The sequence below is a fragment of the Meleagris gallopavo genome, chromosome Z (assembly GCF_905368555.1).
Source record: "Meleagris gallopavo chromosome Z, MGAL_WU_HG_1.1, whole genome shotgun sequence".
NCBI lineage: Eukaryota > Metazoa > Chordata > Aves > Galliformes > Phasianidae > Meleagris > Meleagris gallopavo.
Genome location: NC_139435.1, coordinates 26,040,244 through 26,053,787, shown reverse-complemented (window position 1 = coordinate 26,053,787; position 13,544 = coordinate 26,040,244). Strand labels below are relative to the sequence as shown.

At 38.4% G+C, this 13,544-nt stretch overlaps 1 protein-coding gene across 5 annotated transcripts in view; it reads right to left on the bottom strand.

Annotated features, from left to right (window-relative positions):
- Positions 1–13,544, bottom strand: part of DOCK8 (dedicator of cytokinesis 8) — an 83,397-nt gene that overhangs the window by 6,469 nt on the left and 63,384 nt on the right. For 4 of the 5 annotated variants that reach the window (XM_085212804.1, XM_085212805.1, XM_085212806.1 and 1 more), the window contains 8 exons: positions 11,987–12,083; positions 10,649–10,783; positions 8,913–9,065; positions 7,636–7,794; positions 6,709–6,809; positions 6,073–6,265; positions 1,736–1,879; positions 684–815 (listed from right to left, as the gene is read on the bottom strand). In XM_085212804.1, the coding sequence (XP_085068930.1) occupies positions 684–815; positions 1,736–1,879; positions 6,073–6,265; positions 6,709–6,809; positions 7,636–7,794; positions 8,913–9,065; positions 10,649–10,783; positions 11,987–12,083 (1,114 nt within the window). The remainder of the gene's footprint in view (positions 1–683; positions 816–1,735; positions 1,880–6,072; positions 6,266–6,708; positions 6,810–7,635; positions 7,795–8,912; positions 9,066–10,648; positions 10,784–11,986; positions 12,084–13,544) is intronic. The other variant, XM_085212807.1, reaches the window with a different exon arrangement.

Below are 13,544 nucleotides of genomic sequence, written 5' to 3'. Positions count from 1 at the left end.
TATATAGAAAACCTACTAATTGTACATCTTCCCATATTTCAGAGGCATATTTAGGTTTATATGTCTTCAGTGCCAGTGAATTAGAAGCATTTATCCATTAAAGCAAAAATACAGTTTAAGAGGACATTTGACTGCCACCTAACTTAGGATTTAGACTGACCATGACATGACTTTTACAAAACAACAATCATAATTTCTTTAAATTCTATTCCATTTAACAAAGTTCAATTCTGCAAGGAGCAGAAGTTGGTAAGAACATGAAACTGACTAGGTTCGGTGTGTAAAACACTTCTGGAAAAAATATCTACAGGAGTAGCTGAGAACTGAGAATCAGGCAGTCTTTTCTTTCCTCAGTTTTATAACTAAAAATACTAATTAATGGACAAGAAGGTTGTTTTTCTTAAATACATGTGGTCAGGTTGAATAAAGTCTTCTTATTCTAAATTTGTCCTATTCATCTGTTTTTTTTTGTAACTCTAAAACAGTTTTATATTTACTTCTTTTTCTGGCATGGAGAATAGAGCTTCGCTATAGAGCAAACTTTATAGGTAGGACAAAGCAGATGGAAGCTTCTGTTAGAAAAAGAAAATTTCTCACCAGTCTTCATTTCACTATTATTAATCATAACCAAATATTGCAGCCTAGCAACATGTCTTGCTAGTGGTGCCTTGCCTCACAAGTACCTTATTAATAATGCTGTCAAAGGCCTTCTGTAGCTTGCTATGTGTCAAGGTAAGCTTCCTGAAGTCTCGATGTGCTTCCAGTATGGGGATGACAATTTTGTATACTTCATTCACAGTTTCATACAACCCTCCCTTGGTGGGGGAAAAAAAAAAAAAAAAAAAAAAAGAGAGAAGAAAAAACATAGAAAACAAGAAATGAATTCTCATGATCTCTGAAAAGTAACTGGATCTCTGTTGATAACCTGTCTGAAAAGGGGATTTATGGGACTCATCTTTCAATCCATTATGTCACTTGTTTTAGCTTTCTAAAATCTGTAAACTGTAAAAGAGCAGTTCTGAAAGTAGCTGTGAAGAAAAAGCTATATTTAATTTGGATCTCTGCTCTGTTGGGCTCTCAGCACAAAATTCCCATGTAAAGCACATGGTTTCTGGTGAGGAACCTGAAGAATTAGAAACCGAGGTGAAAAGAAGGGAATGGATTTGTTCTGCATGTGTGATTTTACTGAGACCAAAACTCAACAAAACCTGCATCTGGACAAAAGGAGCCCAAATGATTTCTTCAGAGATGCTAAATATATGTTTTTTACCACTGCAACAATATGATGAGAAGCTGATTATTAATGTCATGACTATCTGCATAGTAAGTCCAAATTATGAGACCAGTGGTTGTACTGCGTGTGAAAGCATAGGAGCAACTCTTACATGCTCCATAAAATCTGCATGTTAAGCTCAAGCTTTTTTTCTAAAATGTATAATCCCATGAAAATACCAGACAGAAAGATTTGTTGGGACAATCACTTTCTGCTGATGCTGCCACTGGTGCTCACAGTAAGAGATGGGTACATGGCTGAGCTAGGCTACTTGTAAAGTGTATTTAGTCAACTGGGCTGAGACTGGGCTGGGTCAACCAAAAAATGCGTCCCTGCGTCTGCTGTCTGCAACGGGGCAGATCCATGGAGCCTGGCTGAGCACTAAAGCTTCACTTCCTCCTGTGCAGGAAAACCAACTGGCACAGCCCCTTTACATCTCCCCATGCTTTTGCTCTCACTCACCGTGTTGAAGAGTTCTGCTGCTTGTTCTAGTAACCCCACAAGGCCAGTTTCTGAGAAGTACCTCCCAGAACATATACCGTCTTCATCCGGAGACAAAACGTCATCTGAAACAGCGGATTCCTCCAGCACATTGGGTGAAATGTTCTAAAATACATCAGAACAGGGAAATCAGAAACTTAGACCAACAGTCTACAGTAAAGATCCAGGCAGAAAAGTTTCAACATACTTAAATGACAGAAAGAAGAATGAAATGGAAGTGCAGCCAGAGGGAACACAGTTAAATCTTATTTAGAAGCAAATGTAACATCATAAATCTTTGCAGATGGCAGATCAGGAGTTTTGTTTCAAGAATCCTAAACTTTTTTTCTTGCCTCAGGATTAAAAGGTGAACTCCTGTAGATCACCAGCTGACCTCCTTCAGGTGGTTAGGTTTCCCTGGAATGCTGGAATGCACTGAATCTCCTATGCTACAGGGATAACTGGAGGCCATATCCTTTCAGTTTCTTGTACCTCACAGGTGAAAAATTTCAAGCTGCACCTTAGGCCTTCTTTGAGCTTTTAGAAGAACCTGAATTCTCAAGTTGTTAATTCTGCAACTTTTAGAAACAGAGAAGTACAACATGGACAGTAGTACTCCAAAAACTGAAATAACTGCATGCTAAGGTTTGATTTGTGATGTGACATCACATATCACTAGCAACACAGAACTTCCCCTATGGCTTTTGTAGATATATTTATTTTTCCATGAGCGAAATTTACTGCAGCCACATTACCTTCACTGTGTCTGTTCTGAACATCATATCAGCTCCTCTGCAATAATCAGCACTAAACTCAGGACAGCATTCACAGGAATGAGAATATGTCTGCATTTCATCCAGAGAGAAAATGACAGCATCTTTAAGTAGACCCATGGCTGTCATTTTTCAGCTACCAGTCTGATTGAAGACAGTAACATTAAACACAGTTTGCATACCTGACGCATACTAGGGCAACTCATACAACCTATGCTCCAGCCCAATTCCTGGCTCTCTCCTTCCATAACAGTGCCACTAGGACTGTTTTCACAAAGTGGCACACAGTATTTTATGACTTTTTTGTTTTATTTTCTTTAATAATGGGAAGAGCGTCCAGAAGATTGATTTATATGTGAGAAGAAACCTAGAAAATTACAGGTATAAATTCCCTCTTCTTTGTCCTTAAATCTGTAATAAGCAACGTCAGGAATGTATTTATGTATTTTCAGGTTTTTTTCAGTCCACATGCTCTAGAAGGAAAGCATCTCCATGACATATTTCTGGGACTAGCATAATCTTTTGCAGCATGGATATATCCCATTCACTTTTTTTCTCAACCACCTTCAATATGGAATAATTTTCTAAGTCTCCTCTATGACTAAAGCAATTTACAAATTACTAAATATATAATCTGTAACTATTTTGAACAACATGGACCTATTTTTCTTTGAGTAGAACAGACACTTGTGTTAATTCAAGAGGCTTGGCCAGTTGTCACCAGACCTCATCATAAAGTTTGATGTAGCAAGTAGCCTGCGACTTTGATCGTCAGAACACCATGGCTGATTAGCCTAATGCCAGGCCTAAGCTAATTAGGCTTAATTATCTGTTGCATCTCAACAGATAGATGCACACACACTAAGACCTTGTCTGTGACAATGTAAACTGACTTTAAAGCCAGTCCATACTCTCTTTAAGTCATCATTCTCACTCACAAAGAGGATTCAATGTGAACACAAACTGTCAATCTCCAAAGAAAATTTTATGATTGCAGATGGGAGCATATACAGTTTTGCCTGGCACAGTATATGGTAAAGTGTTACCTTTCAGACAATCAGTTTTGAGGATTCTAATGAAATAACTGCAAAAGATCCAGGTAAACTCATTTAATCTTTTGCTCCTCCACTTTACTCATTTACAAAAATGAGCTAACGCTTCTGCTCATTCAGAGCAGTACTTTACATTAATTACAAAAAAAAACAAATACACATCACCAATACTGGTTAATTTCATAATGAAGCTAAATGAAATGTACCCAGAAAGAATCAGTGAGTGAGATCTGGAACTCCAGATAAAGCTGAGACAGTCTGGGTAATGTTTTTTCTTTTTTAAAGAGATCATCTGAATGAGGTGCTACAAAACACAAATCTGTTTGTAAAGAACAGGGTATCTTCTCTTGAACAGCTTTGTAAAAATGCTAAGTGTTATTACAGTTAAGTGTTGTTATTGAGCAAACTGAAGCTCAAAATTATGCTGTCAGTAAAATGTTTTGTAATTGAGTTTCTACTCCTTAATTAAGGCATTTAACTACCTCTCTCCTATGGAGCAACTTTTCCTTTAGCAAGCATATATTTACACAAGCATCTTGACCAGAAAGATTGATTTGTTTAAGATGCTTTTAAACTTCTAAGTTTTAATTTGCCTGGTGTCTCATAAAATAGTCTTCAGTCCTCTAAAATAATTAGAACCATACTCATTTGTGGAAACCTGCTCAATCTGGAGCAATGAAAGGGAGAACTGAATTAGAATCAAGTGTGTGTGTTTGTGTGTGTGTGTGTTACAAGTATTTGTGATTGTCCGAGAGCATTCCTTTCCAAAGGAATTCCACCCATATCCAGATGATTGTACAAAAAAAAAGCAGGGAGAAAAGAAGAAAGTAGAAATAATGAATTTAAGTTTGAAGTTAGGAAGTATGCAAAACTGGTAAGAGAAACAAAAGAACAAGGAATGCGGGAGTATAAACCCGGGAAGGTTAGCCAGTAAAAAAAAAAATACATACAGCTAGGTTAGCAGTAAAGGAATTATGAAAAAATAATGCTAGTCCATGACCTGATTGCTATGGTGGAATTGTGAATACTAAACTCAATGCAAAATTCCAAGTGGTTCAATAATATTCACATCCACTATACTGAAATGAAAAAACCATACACGTTGTGGTTATATCAAGGGATGATGAATGTACTACTAGTGTTAGCTCCTTCTGAACCACCTGGACCGTAAAACGTGTCCCTCAACACTTTGAATGAGCTAAGCAAAAGGGTATTCTAGCAGCTAATACTGAGTCACTGTATGTTTTGGAAAATTGGAGAAGTACCAGAGCAGGAAAATTCTTTTGGGAACTACACTTTTTAAAAAGTAAACAAGATAAGCAGCAGTAGTCAGTCACATTCCAGACAAAATAATGGAAATACTGATACAAAATTTTAATAAAGAAAAAATCGAACACATTGTAATTAATCTGAATCAACACTAGGCTATAGAAACTTGGGTTCTACTTTTAAAAAGACTAGAATCAGATGACATCAACAGTGCCCAAACAGTAAATGTCTATACAATGCATAAGTTGGTACTGCACAATTTCTACTCATTGCTTAGAATGATTTCAAATCATTGCAGCAAACAGTATAAAAAAAAAATGGTCTTAGAAGGGATCATCATAAGTTTTAGATAGCAATCATAAAAGAAGAATCATCAACACATGGGAATATTCTAAGGGTGTTTTTACGTGTGGGGGGGAAAAAAAAAAAAAAAAAAAAAAGGAGTAAAATCACTACATTTGCACATAAAATAAGTTTGGGTAAGAATGACCAAAACTGCATAATCTGATAAGCAAAGTGTGAACGAATACCTGCATTTCAAACTATTTCTTAGAGCAGATAATTATATTTTAATCCATAAGGTGTAGAAAATAAAGAGGGGAAACAAACAAGCAAGCAAACAAAAAATAATCCAAGAAATCTCTCTGGAAAAGGCTGGTGTATCACTGAGTAAGGAGCTCAACAAGGCCAAAGAAACCAGTGGGGCCTTTGAAGCTATAAACTAAAAAGTACTTCCCAGACTTGAAGATCTTACAGGACATTTTTATTGTGCATAAACTAATGTGATTGTGCCATTTACTCCTGAGAAAGATGCTGCTTAGTAACTGGAGGACATTCATAGAATTGAAGAATGTGATTAAAAAAACAGAGTAGCTCCAGTTACTTAGCTTATCAGAAAGAAGGCTGAAAGATGAATCTGTCACAGTTATTAAGTAACAACCATAGGAAAAGATATACGATAATAGAGGGTTTTTATTTGACAAATAAGAGATTACAGCATCCAAAGGCTGCAGATAGAAGCTACAGACAGCTAGACACTAAAGTACCAGTTTTCATCAGTGAGTGTAATAAATAATCAGAATGACCTATCAAAAGTGGTGATAGATCCTCTGTCGTCGTAATTTTTCCTACCTGTACATTCACTCCTACTCAGCTTGACACAATAAGAAATACACAAACCATGATACTCATCCTAGTCTATCAGAGCTTTGGATTCTCTCCTTACCTGAAAGCTGACGCTGCCCACTGGAAGATAGCTGCGATCTTCAAGCATGCTGAGGTACTCTGCCACCAGTGCAGCAGCATGGACGAGGCACATAGCTGCTTCAGTGTAGCACTTCCTTTTGGTGTGCTTTTCTGCCATGTTCTGCAGCCAAGTCAGTCTCAGGTCGGGTGATGTCTGGTACCCTTTGGCAATTCTAATGACACAGGGAAGACAGGAGATAACAGAAAGGATCTCTGTAGTTCTCCACATGGGCTGAATGGAAGCAGACACCTCTGTCTTTATTCTGTAAGTAGGATTCACTAAGCACGTGGTAAAAGAAGTAGCTAGAGAAGGGGAGCTAGGAAATAGTGGAGTTATGAGGAAGCAAAAATGCTGAAACCAAGATCCCTCACAGATTGTTAGTTCCTGACTTCCATCCTTGCCCAAGCCCATACACACCAGTGACTTCCCAGTGGCTCCATTGCCATGACTCCACATAAGCAGTCCCACCTGGCTCCCCTGTGACAGGCCAGCTGTGCTGAAGTGGGAGCGTACAGAACAGCTAGAGTTTTTGTCCTCAGCTTGTCCCTCACACACACAATTCTTGTGCTCACCTCACTGCAGAATTTCCTCACTAGCAGTTCTAACTGGATTCACCTGTACATAAGGTCCATGAGCATTTCTGGATCTTCTTGAAATTCCCTCATTTTCACTGTGTCTGACAGGATGCTGTTCAGATTACACAGCAGCTCCTCTACCTGCAGTAATATACAAAGATGAACATGCATTTCTCAGGCACTTATTTCTTCTTTTCTAGAAAAGTATCAGTCTCTGCAACAGATGATATGTTAGTCAAACTTAGTCCCTCTTACTGAAGGAAATATAGGATACTGAATTGCTACTAGGCATGTTTTTCTAAGTCTGTTCAATGCAGCCAACACTACTGACAAAGCAAATTTTATCCATACATTTTAATGAATCAAAATGAGCTAGACACTCCTTCGATCAGCTTACTTCTGAATGAAAAATCAACCAAAAATCAAAAACAAAAATCAAGAACGAAGCAAACAACAACAACAACAAAACCCAAAAAACTCCAGGACTGTATGCTAATTTAGTTCTTCCTGTGATCTGACAACAAATCAGATGCTTTTGTAAGTCTTCAGCACAAACTGAATTTCAGCAAAGCAACTGGCAGTTGTCTGAAATGTTTTTTCATTACTGCTATTGCTGCCTTATAAATTGAAAAGAAGTTAGATGTTTCCACAGCACTACTTGCTAGAGAACATACTTAATCAAATTCCACCCTGGGAAATTCTTATGGGAGACAGTTCCTGCTGGGGCCTAGGAGAAAGCTGTCTACAAAACTAGAGATAATCCTTCTCTAATGTGAATCAAATGGTACAGAATTGAGTCTTCCACTTCTGTCCTGCTTATTGTTGCATAAGACATAAGCTCAGACAATAATTCCTGCATCATTATTTTCATTCTTATGTAAGACTGAGTGAGATTCTAGGACTTGCTCCAAGCACATTCCTATGTGAAAGCTCTAATACAAACCACAGATATTACAAAAGATTTGACCTGAAGGGGAAACGGAGTTGCCTGCATGTCTGCATCTTCCTCTGCATAGGCCAGGATAGTTCGTAAAGATCGTCGAAGGAATTCCTCATTAAATTCGGGTGATTTGCCAACCAAAGAAGCTAGTGACATGGTTACCTGCATCTTTACTCTTGAAAAATTCTTTCAGAAGAAGGAAAAGAAACCCAAAAATTAGAGATGATACACCATGCATATCATATCAGTTCACATATCTCTATCTCCTACATAAACCAAACCCTCTTTTACCTGCCCACACTGAGTGGGTTAAAGTTGCTGCTCATGTGAGCAAGAATCAGCAGACCTGGACTCTGACATGTCAGTGCTATGAGGCAAGAATATGCTTACTTGAAACTAGAGGAAGTCAGCTCTCTCTTTTCATAGAATGGCTTGGGTTGAAAAGGACCACAATGATCATCTAGTTTCAAACCCTGCTATGTGCAGTGCTGCCAACTACTAGACCAGGCTGCCCAGAGCCACATCCAGCCTTTTCACCTCAGGACGGGCCAGTAGGCATACAGATCAGCCACTCAGAGAGAATGAGAGGCAGCAGGACTATGTAAACATTCTGGAAACAAGTCTATAAAGTAAATGGCCTCCAAAGACTTCATATGGTGATGCACCATACCTTGATGGTAAAAGTGCTGCAGAGACATGCTCTTCTACTGCACATCCACCACGTCTTACTATTAAAGGTTCTTAAAGTGAAAACTAGGGAGAAAATGATGCTCATGAATGTCTTTACATGCTAGGACATTAAGAATCTACACAAATAAAATATATATTTTGCTCTGTGTGGGTAAAATCAGGGCCCAGTTTACAGTCCTTGACATGAAAAGGAAAGTGAAAAATTTGCATTAATAACAATGTACAGTTATTCTACTAAGGCTGTCATTGCATTAGAATAGAACTGGTCAGAAGCAGTTCTGATAAAGAAGCAAAAAAAAAAACTGTGAGAAAAATGAAGTGTTGTTTATCTATCATACAGCCCTTGCTCTCAGAGGCCTAATGATGTTCCATTTGAAAATGTATTTATAGATACTGCAGAAAAAAAAAAATCACATTTTCCTGAACAAGACACTGAACAATAATTAAAACAATTCCTTCTCTATGCTTCTCACAGCACTTCCAGTTCAAGTGTGCAAAATAGCACAACATATTGACCTGCAGATGCTTCCTGTTTGTTAACACAGCTTCAGTTTTTGTTTCAATTGGTCATGAAACAGTTGGCATGAAACACTTTGTTGTTGTCAAAATCTTACACTGGTAGAGCTAAAGCTGTATCTCATGAGGAAATAAAGAGTAGCACAGGCTTGAGTCCGTGTAATATCTATGCTGCTGCTGCAGTGATGGAGAACTCTTTGACAGAGGTCAGCACACTGTTCCACCTCCTCTTCAAACAGGAAATCTCCAAACTAAGGGAGACAGAGAAGATACCATTCAGTACTACCATTTCTGGCCATTAAAATACTGTGAGCTTAAGCATGAAAATCACAGGGTTCAGACAAAGATTAAATCTACACAAATAACATTTTATACCCTTAATATGGACATCTGATTTCTGTGCCTCTACAGACTCCATTTCCAAGCTATTCTAAAGAGAAGAAGGGTTTGAAAATAGCCTTTCTGTCTAAAAAAAGTAATAGAGAGAACAAAAAATTTCTCAGGGAGTCCTATGCTGCCTTCAGGAGTTTTTGAAAGGATAAAGCATTGCAAAATTCTTAAAAAGCAGGAAGAGTTGCTATTTTCAGAATATCTAACAGTTGATGAACCATGCAAATATTTCCTTGTGCATAAGGAGTAATTACTGGCTTTTTGCATCAACGCCCTAGCCCTCCCCAGCCCTCCAGCATGTTCTTCCTCCTACAGCGTGCCACAAAAATTCTGTTGCCCAGCTTTCATGACAGACCCTCTTTTAAAGAGTGTCTTCATGCATCTAGCAGACAATAAAGCCTGGGAGCAGAATGTCTATCCTAAGAGACTGTCACTGTACATAGAAGTGTTGCACCAGAGTCATATGCGCACAGGTTGGACTGATAAAACGTGTGTGTGAGAAGAGTACTGGGTTATTTTCCATTTGCAGGCCTATTTCCCAGACACTGACCTTCTTCACTCAATCATCTCACTGTTTTGCACCTAATTTATATTACAAACCTGCTGGTGTAGGGTTCTATCATTTTCATTTGTTTGTAAAATAACATGTATATACCTAAGGTGTAATATAAATAATTGCAATGATTGCTTCATAAAATGAAGAACTGAGTCAGCTTAATTGGGAGATCTACTTCAATAAGAGTAACAATTGCTTCACAAAACTCATTATTTTAATTGGAAGTTAGCTCCCAAAGATAAAGTACAATGAAAACATAATTATGAGTTTCATAACTACTCAGATATCTACCCTGTAATTAGGCTTTGTCAGACAATCTGCATTTAACAGCAAACAGGCATTAATTGGAGAGGAGTATCCTATTTGTTATTTGCATTTTAGAATAGCTTAGGTGAAAAAACCATGTCACTGATTTTTCTCTTGTGGAAGTAATTTTCTTCATACGAGAATGGCTCTTTCCCAGATTTTAAACTGGAAACTGGTCTTGATTATATAGTAATTCAGATATTTCTTCACAGTATCTGCACATTCCCTGGAATTAAGATGCCTAATTAAAATCAGAATGTATTTGAAATAATTAGTTGTATTTTTTTTTTAACCTTTTTTATTTGTAACTTTTCTGTATTTAAGAGTAAATTGCTCAAACTCACAGCCACAAAGTTGTTCTGATTAATTCATCCCACCTTATTCAGTCAATGAGATAGTCTTACAACAGCTAGAGAAGTTCCTGAGAGTCCCTCCATCTAGGTGTTAGTATTTACACCTGTTAAACGTGCTTAACAAATGCCATGGGAAAAATGGTGAGTGATTACCTACAGCTCTGCTATAGAAATGCTGCTCTAACAACTTGTCTGGAAGCTTGGAAACAGAAGCATGTCAAAAGCATACCTTAGCAATGAGTGCTCTGAGTGTAGCAAAGCAGTGAGTCAGGTAAGTGGTGCTCTGATCACAGCCAAGAGAATTTACCAGGACCTTCAAAACTCCTCCCAAAAGATTGTCTCTGCACTCTGCTGCAAAGCTTGCCTATACACGAAGGAGAAAAACAACAATAACTGCATGAGGTAATTCACCAGTGAGCTTGCATGTAGGAATTTGTTGTTCTGCTCTCTCATTCACAAGATGCACCCAACAGTCTGGAGAGCACAGGTTTTTGTTTGTTTTAATTTCTTAATATCTACTGCAAAGGGAACTCAAAACAGTTTTGTACTGAACAAGATGATGGGAAAATGTTTCCAACATTTTTCAGTCTTCGTAGGCTTCTCATGCCTTCTTTGTGTCTAATCTTTCATGCATCTTGCATTGGGAAGTGACTCCGTGGTGGCTATGCACCACTTTTTTTCCCTCATGCATTTCTGGGCATACTGGCTAGACAAGCATACTGGTGTCTTCTGGTCAAACCTACAACCTGGACAGAAGGGATACAAGTTGCAATAATGGGTGCCATGTAAAAGTCATGCCCAGTACTACAAGGATCTGATAGCTAAATCCTTATCAACCAGTAGGTTTTGAAAAACCTAGTTCTCTCTTAACTATGTATTAATACAAGTTGCTCCAACAGTACTATTCCAATACCTATGAATTTGGAGTGTCCTTAAGCCAGGAGACCTTGTCTCAGCACAGTCAACTGTTACGATTTTACTGATGTCAAAGAGCCTGTGAAATTTTGCTGCATTTGACTCCTGCAAGTTAAATTTTTTACATTGCTATAGGGGGACACATCTCTTTTCAGAAGGACTCCATGCAGGTGGAAGATCTTTCCCTGCATTAAGTACTCTGTGAGAGTCAAGGTGACTTTTGTCTCACAGGATCACTCAAAGTATGACCTAAGGCTGCCCATCAGCCTAGTTCCAAATTACTACTGTCTTAAGATACAATGCTAGTATCAATGTAGACTTTTCTTCCCTTATCTTCTACAAACTCCACTATCACAGTAAGACAGTTGAAATGGCTTTTAAACACATCTATAGAGGACAAGGGGTTAGGTTTCCCTTTTATTCACAGTAGCATGCCCTAACAGTAGAAAGTGCTCGTTGACAACAGTGTAAGGCAGTAATCTTGTTTTTAGATTCATTCATCCTTGCCTTCTTCACCACTCCAAGACTTTATACAAGCTTACAGTAGATCTTTAATTAAAACAATTTGCACCACCTAAGATACAAAAGGCTTGCTTCCACTGCCTTCTGAGAAAACAGAAGGTGGTACCAAGCCAGCACTGCAGTTTCCTACCTGGATGATGTTCTCTTGCATGTCAAGAATGATCAGGTTAGCTTCAGTTGCCAGGTTTCCACTGATGAGAGCTTCTTGGTCTAGCTCTGCTTTTGTCCTGCAGAAGAGAGTTCTAATTAGAGCAAGAAGGGAGTTTCACAGATGGTAGATGACCTACTGTCGAAACAAAAGCAAAACACAAATGCGGAATGATCCTTCAAGAGCAAACAATGACAACAGTGTTTGGAGGCATTTCTTAAGAACTACAGCGTCAAACCAAGAGAGCTGATACCGATCTTAACCCTAAATCACTCTGAAAAGACCCACTGCATGGCTGAAGCAGCTTTTTAAGGTATGAGATTTGAGCTGCTCTAAGGCTAAATATAATTTTTCTGTAGCTGGAAGAACACTCTTATAAACACACATCTGAGTGAGTTCAAAATCTGTAGTTGTTCTGCTGTGTTTGTTTCCCTTCGCAGCGGAATCACACCCAAAAAGAAAACCAGAGAAGTAAAGAGCCATCTTTTTGGGCACAACTGCTTAATTCTGGGGAGTGACAGGAAAGAAAGTAAGAGCAGTAGCACAGTTATTAACTACAATAATTCAAAGTAACGAAAAAAAGAAGGGCCTGCCAAAAGGCTGGTGCTATAATCAAACCATGGATTGCTAACTATGAGTAAGAGCAGAACAAATTAGGCAAATGACATAGCCTTCTGAACCATTTCCAACAACCACTAGGCTAGCACATAAACCATGCTGACTGGGTCCTTTCTGACACCAAACTTAGCTTGTAACTGCAGCTTGTCACCATCTCGTAACACGCTGGCTTCAAGGAGATGCAGGCTAAGTGGCAACATTAGCAAAGTTTTTGTGCCATGTATGTGACCTGCAAACACCTTACTTACAGGACATACACTGTAGAAATCCATAAAGGATCTCTAAAGGATCTCACATACCACAGTGATGAACACAGGGTAAAACATAAAGGCCTTGACAACATGCAGAGTTTTACTAGAGGATTTAATTTAAATTTTAATTAAATTTATATTTAACAGTAATGTAGAGCTGCTGCATGAGGGCTGGTTTACTCTGACTTCAGTGAAACTGAGAGGAAGCAAGCTGATTTCAAGGCAAAGTAAGAACATCCACACAGGATCTGCACCTCTCCCAACCTGGACAGAGGTCAGAAGGATTATTCTTTTAAAGTTCAGATAAATATCAAATTAATAGTCTTTGTTTTCAAAAAAAGTATGTGATGATCACAGCTGCATGCTAGGTGGCAACAACACAGTTGCTGAGCTGATCACAAACCAGTGTTCTCAGTTCAAACTCGCACATGCTGAAGGATACTGGGGAACTCACAGCAGCTGAACTGGTGAGAACACACAGCGGCCTGTGTGTCAGACAGACAAAATTCAAGCAAGTATCCGTGGACAACGATCTATGCATGGTCACAGTAGAGAAAGACAACTTAAATGCTTACAGAAGAGTACCATGTATCATATGAAAATGCTATCCATAGCACAAATCTTTCTTGAAATTACCATTTCCCACAAATCTAGACATTTACTTGTCTTCT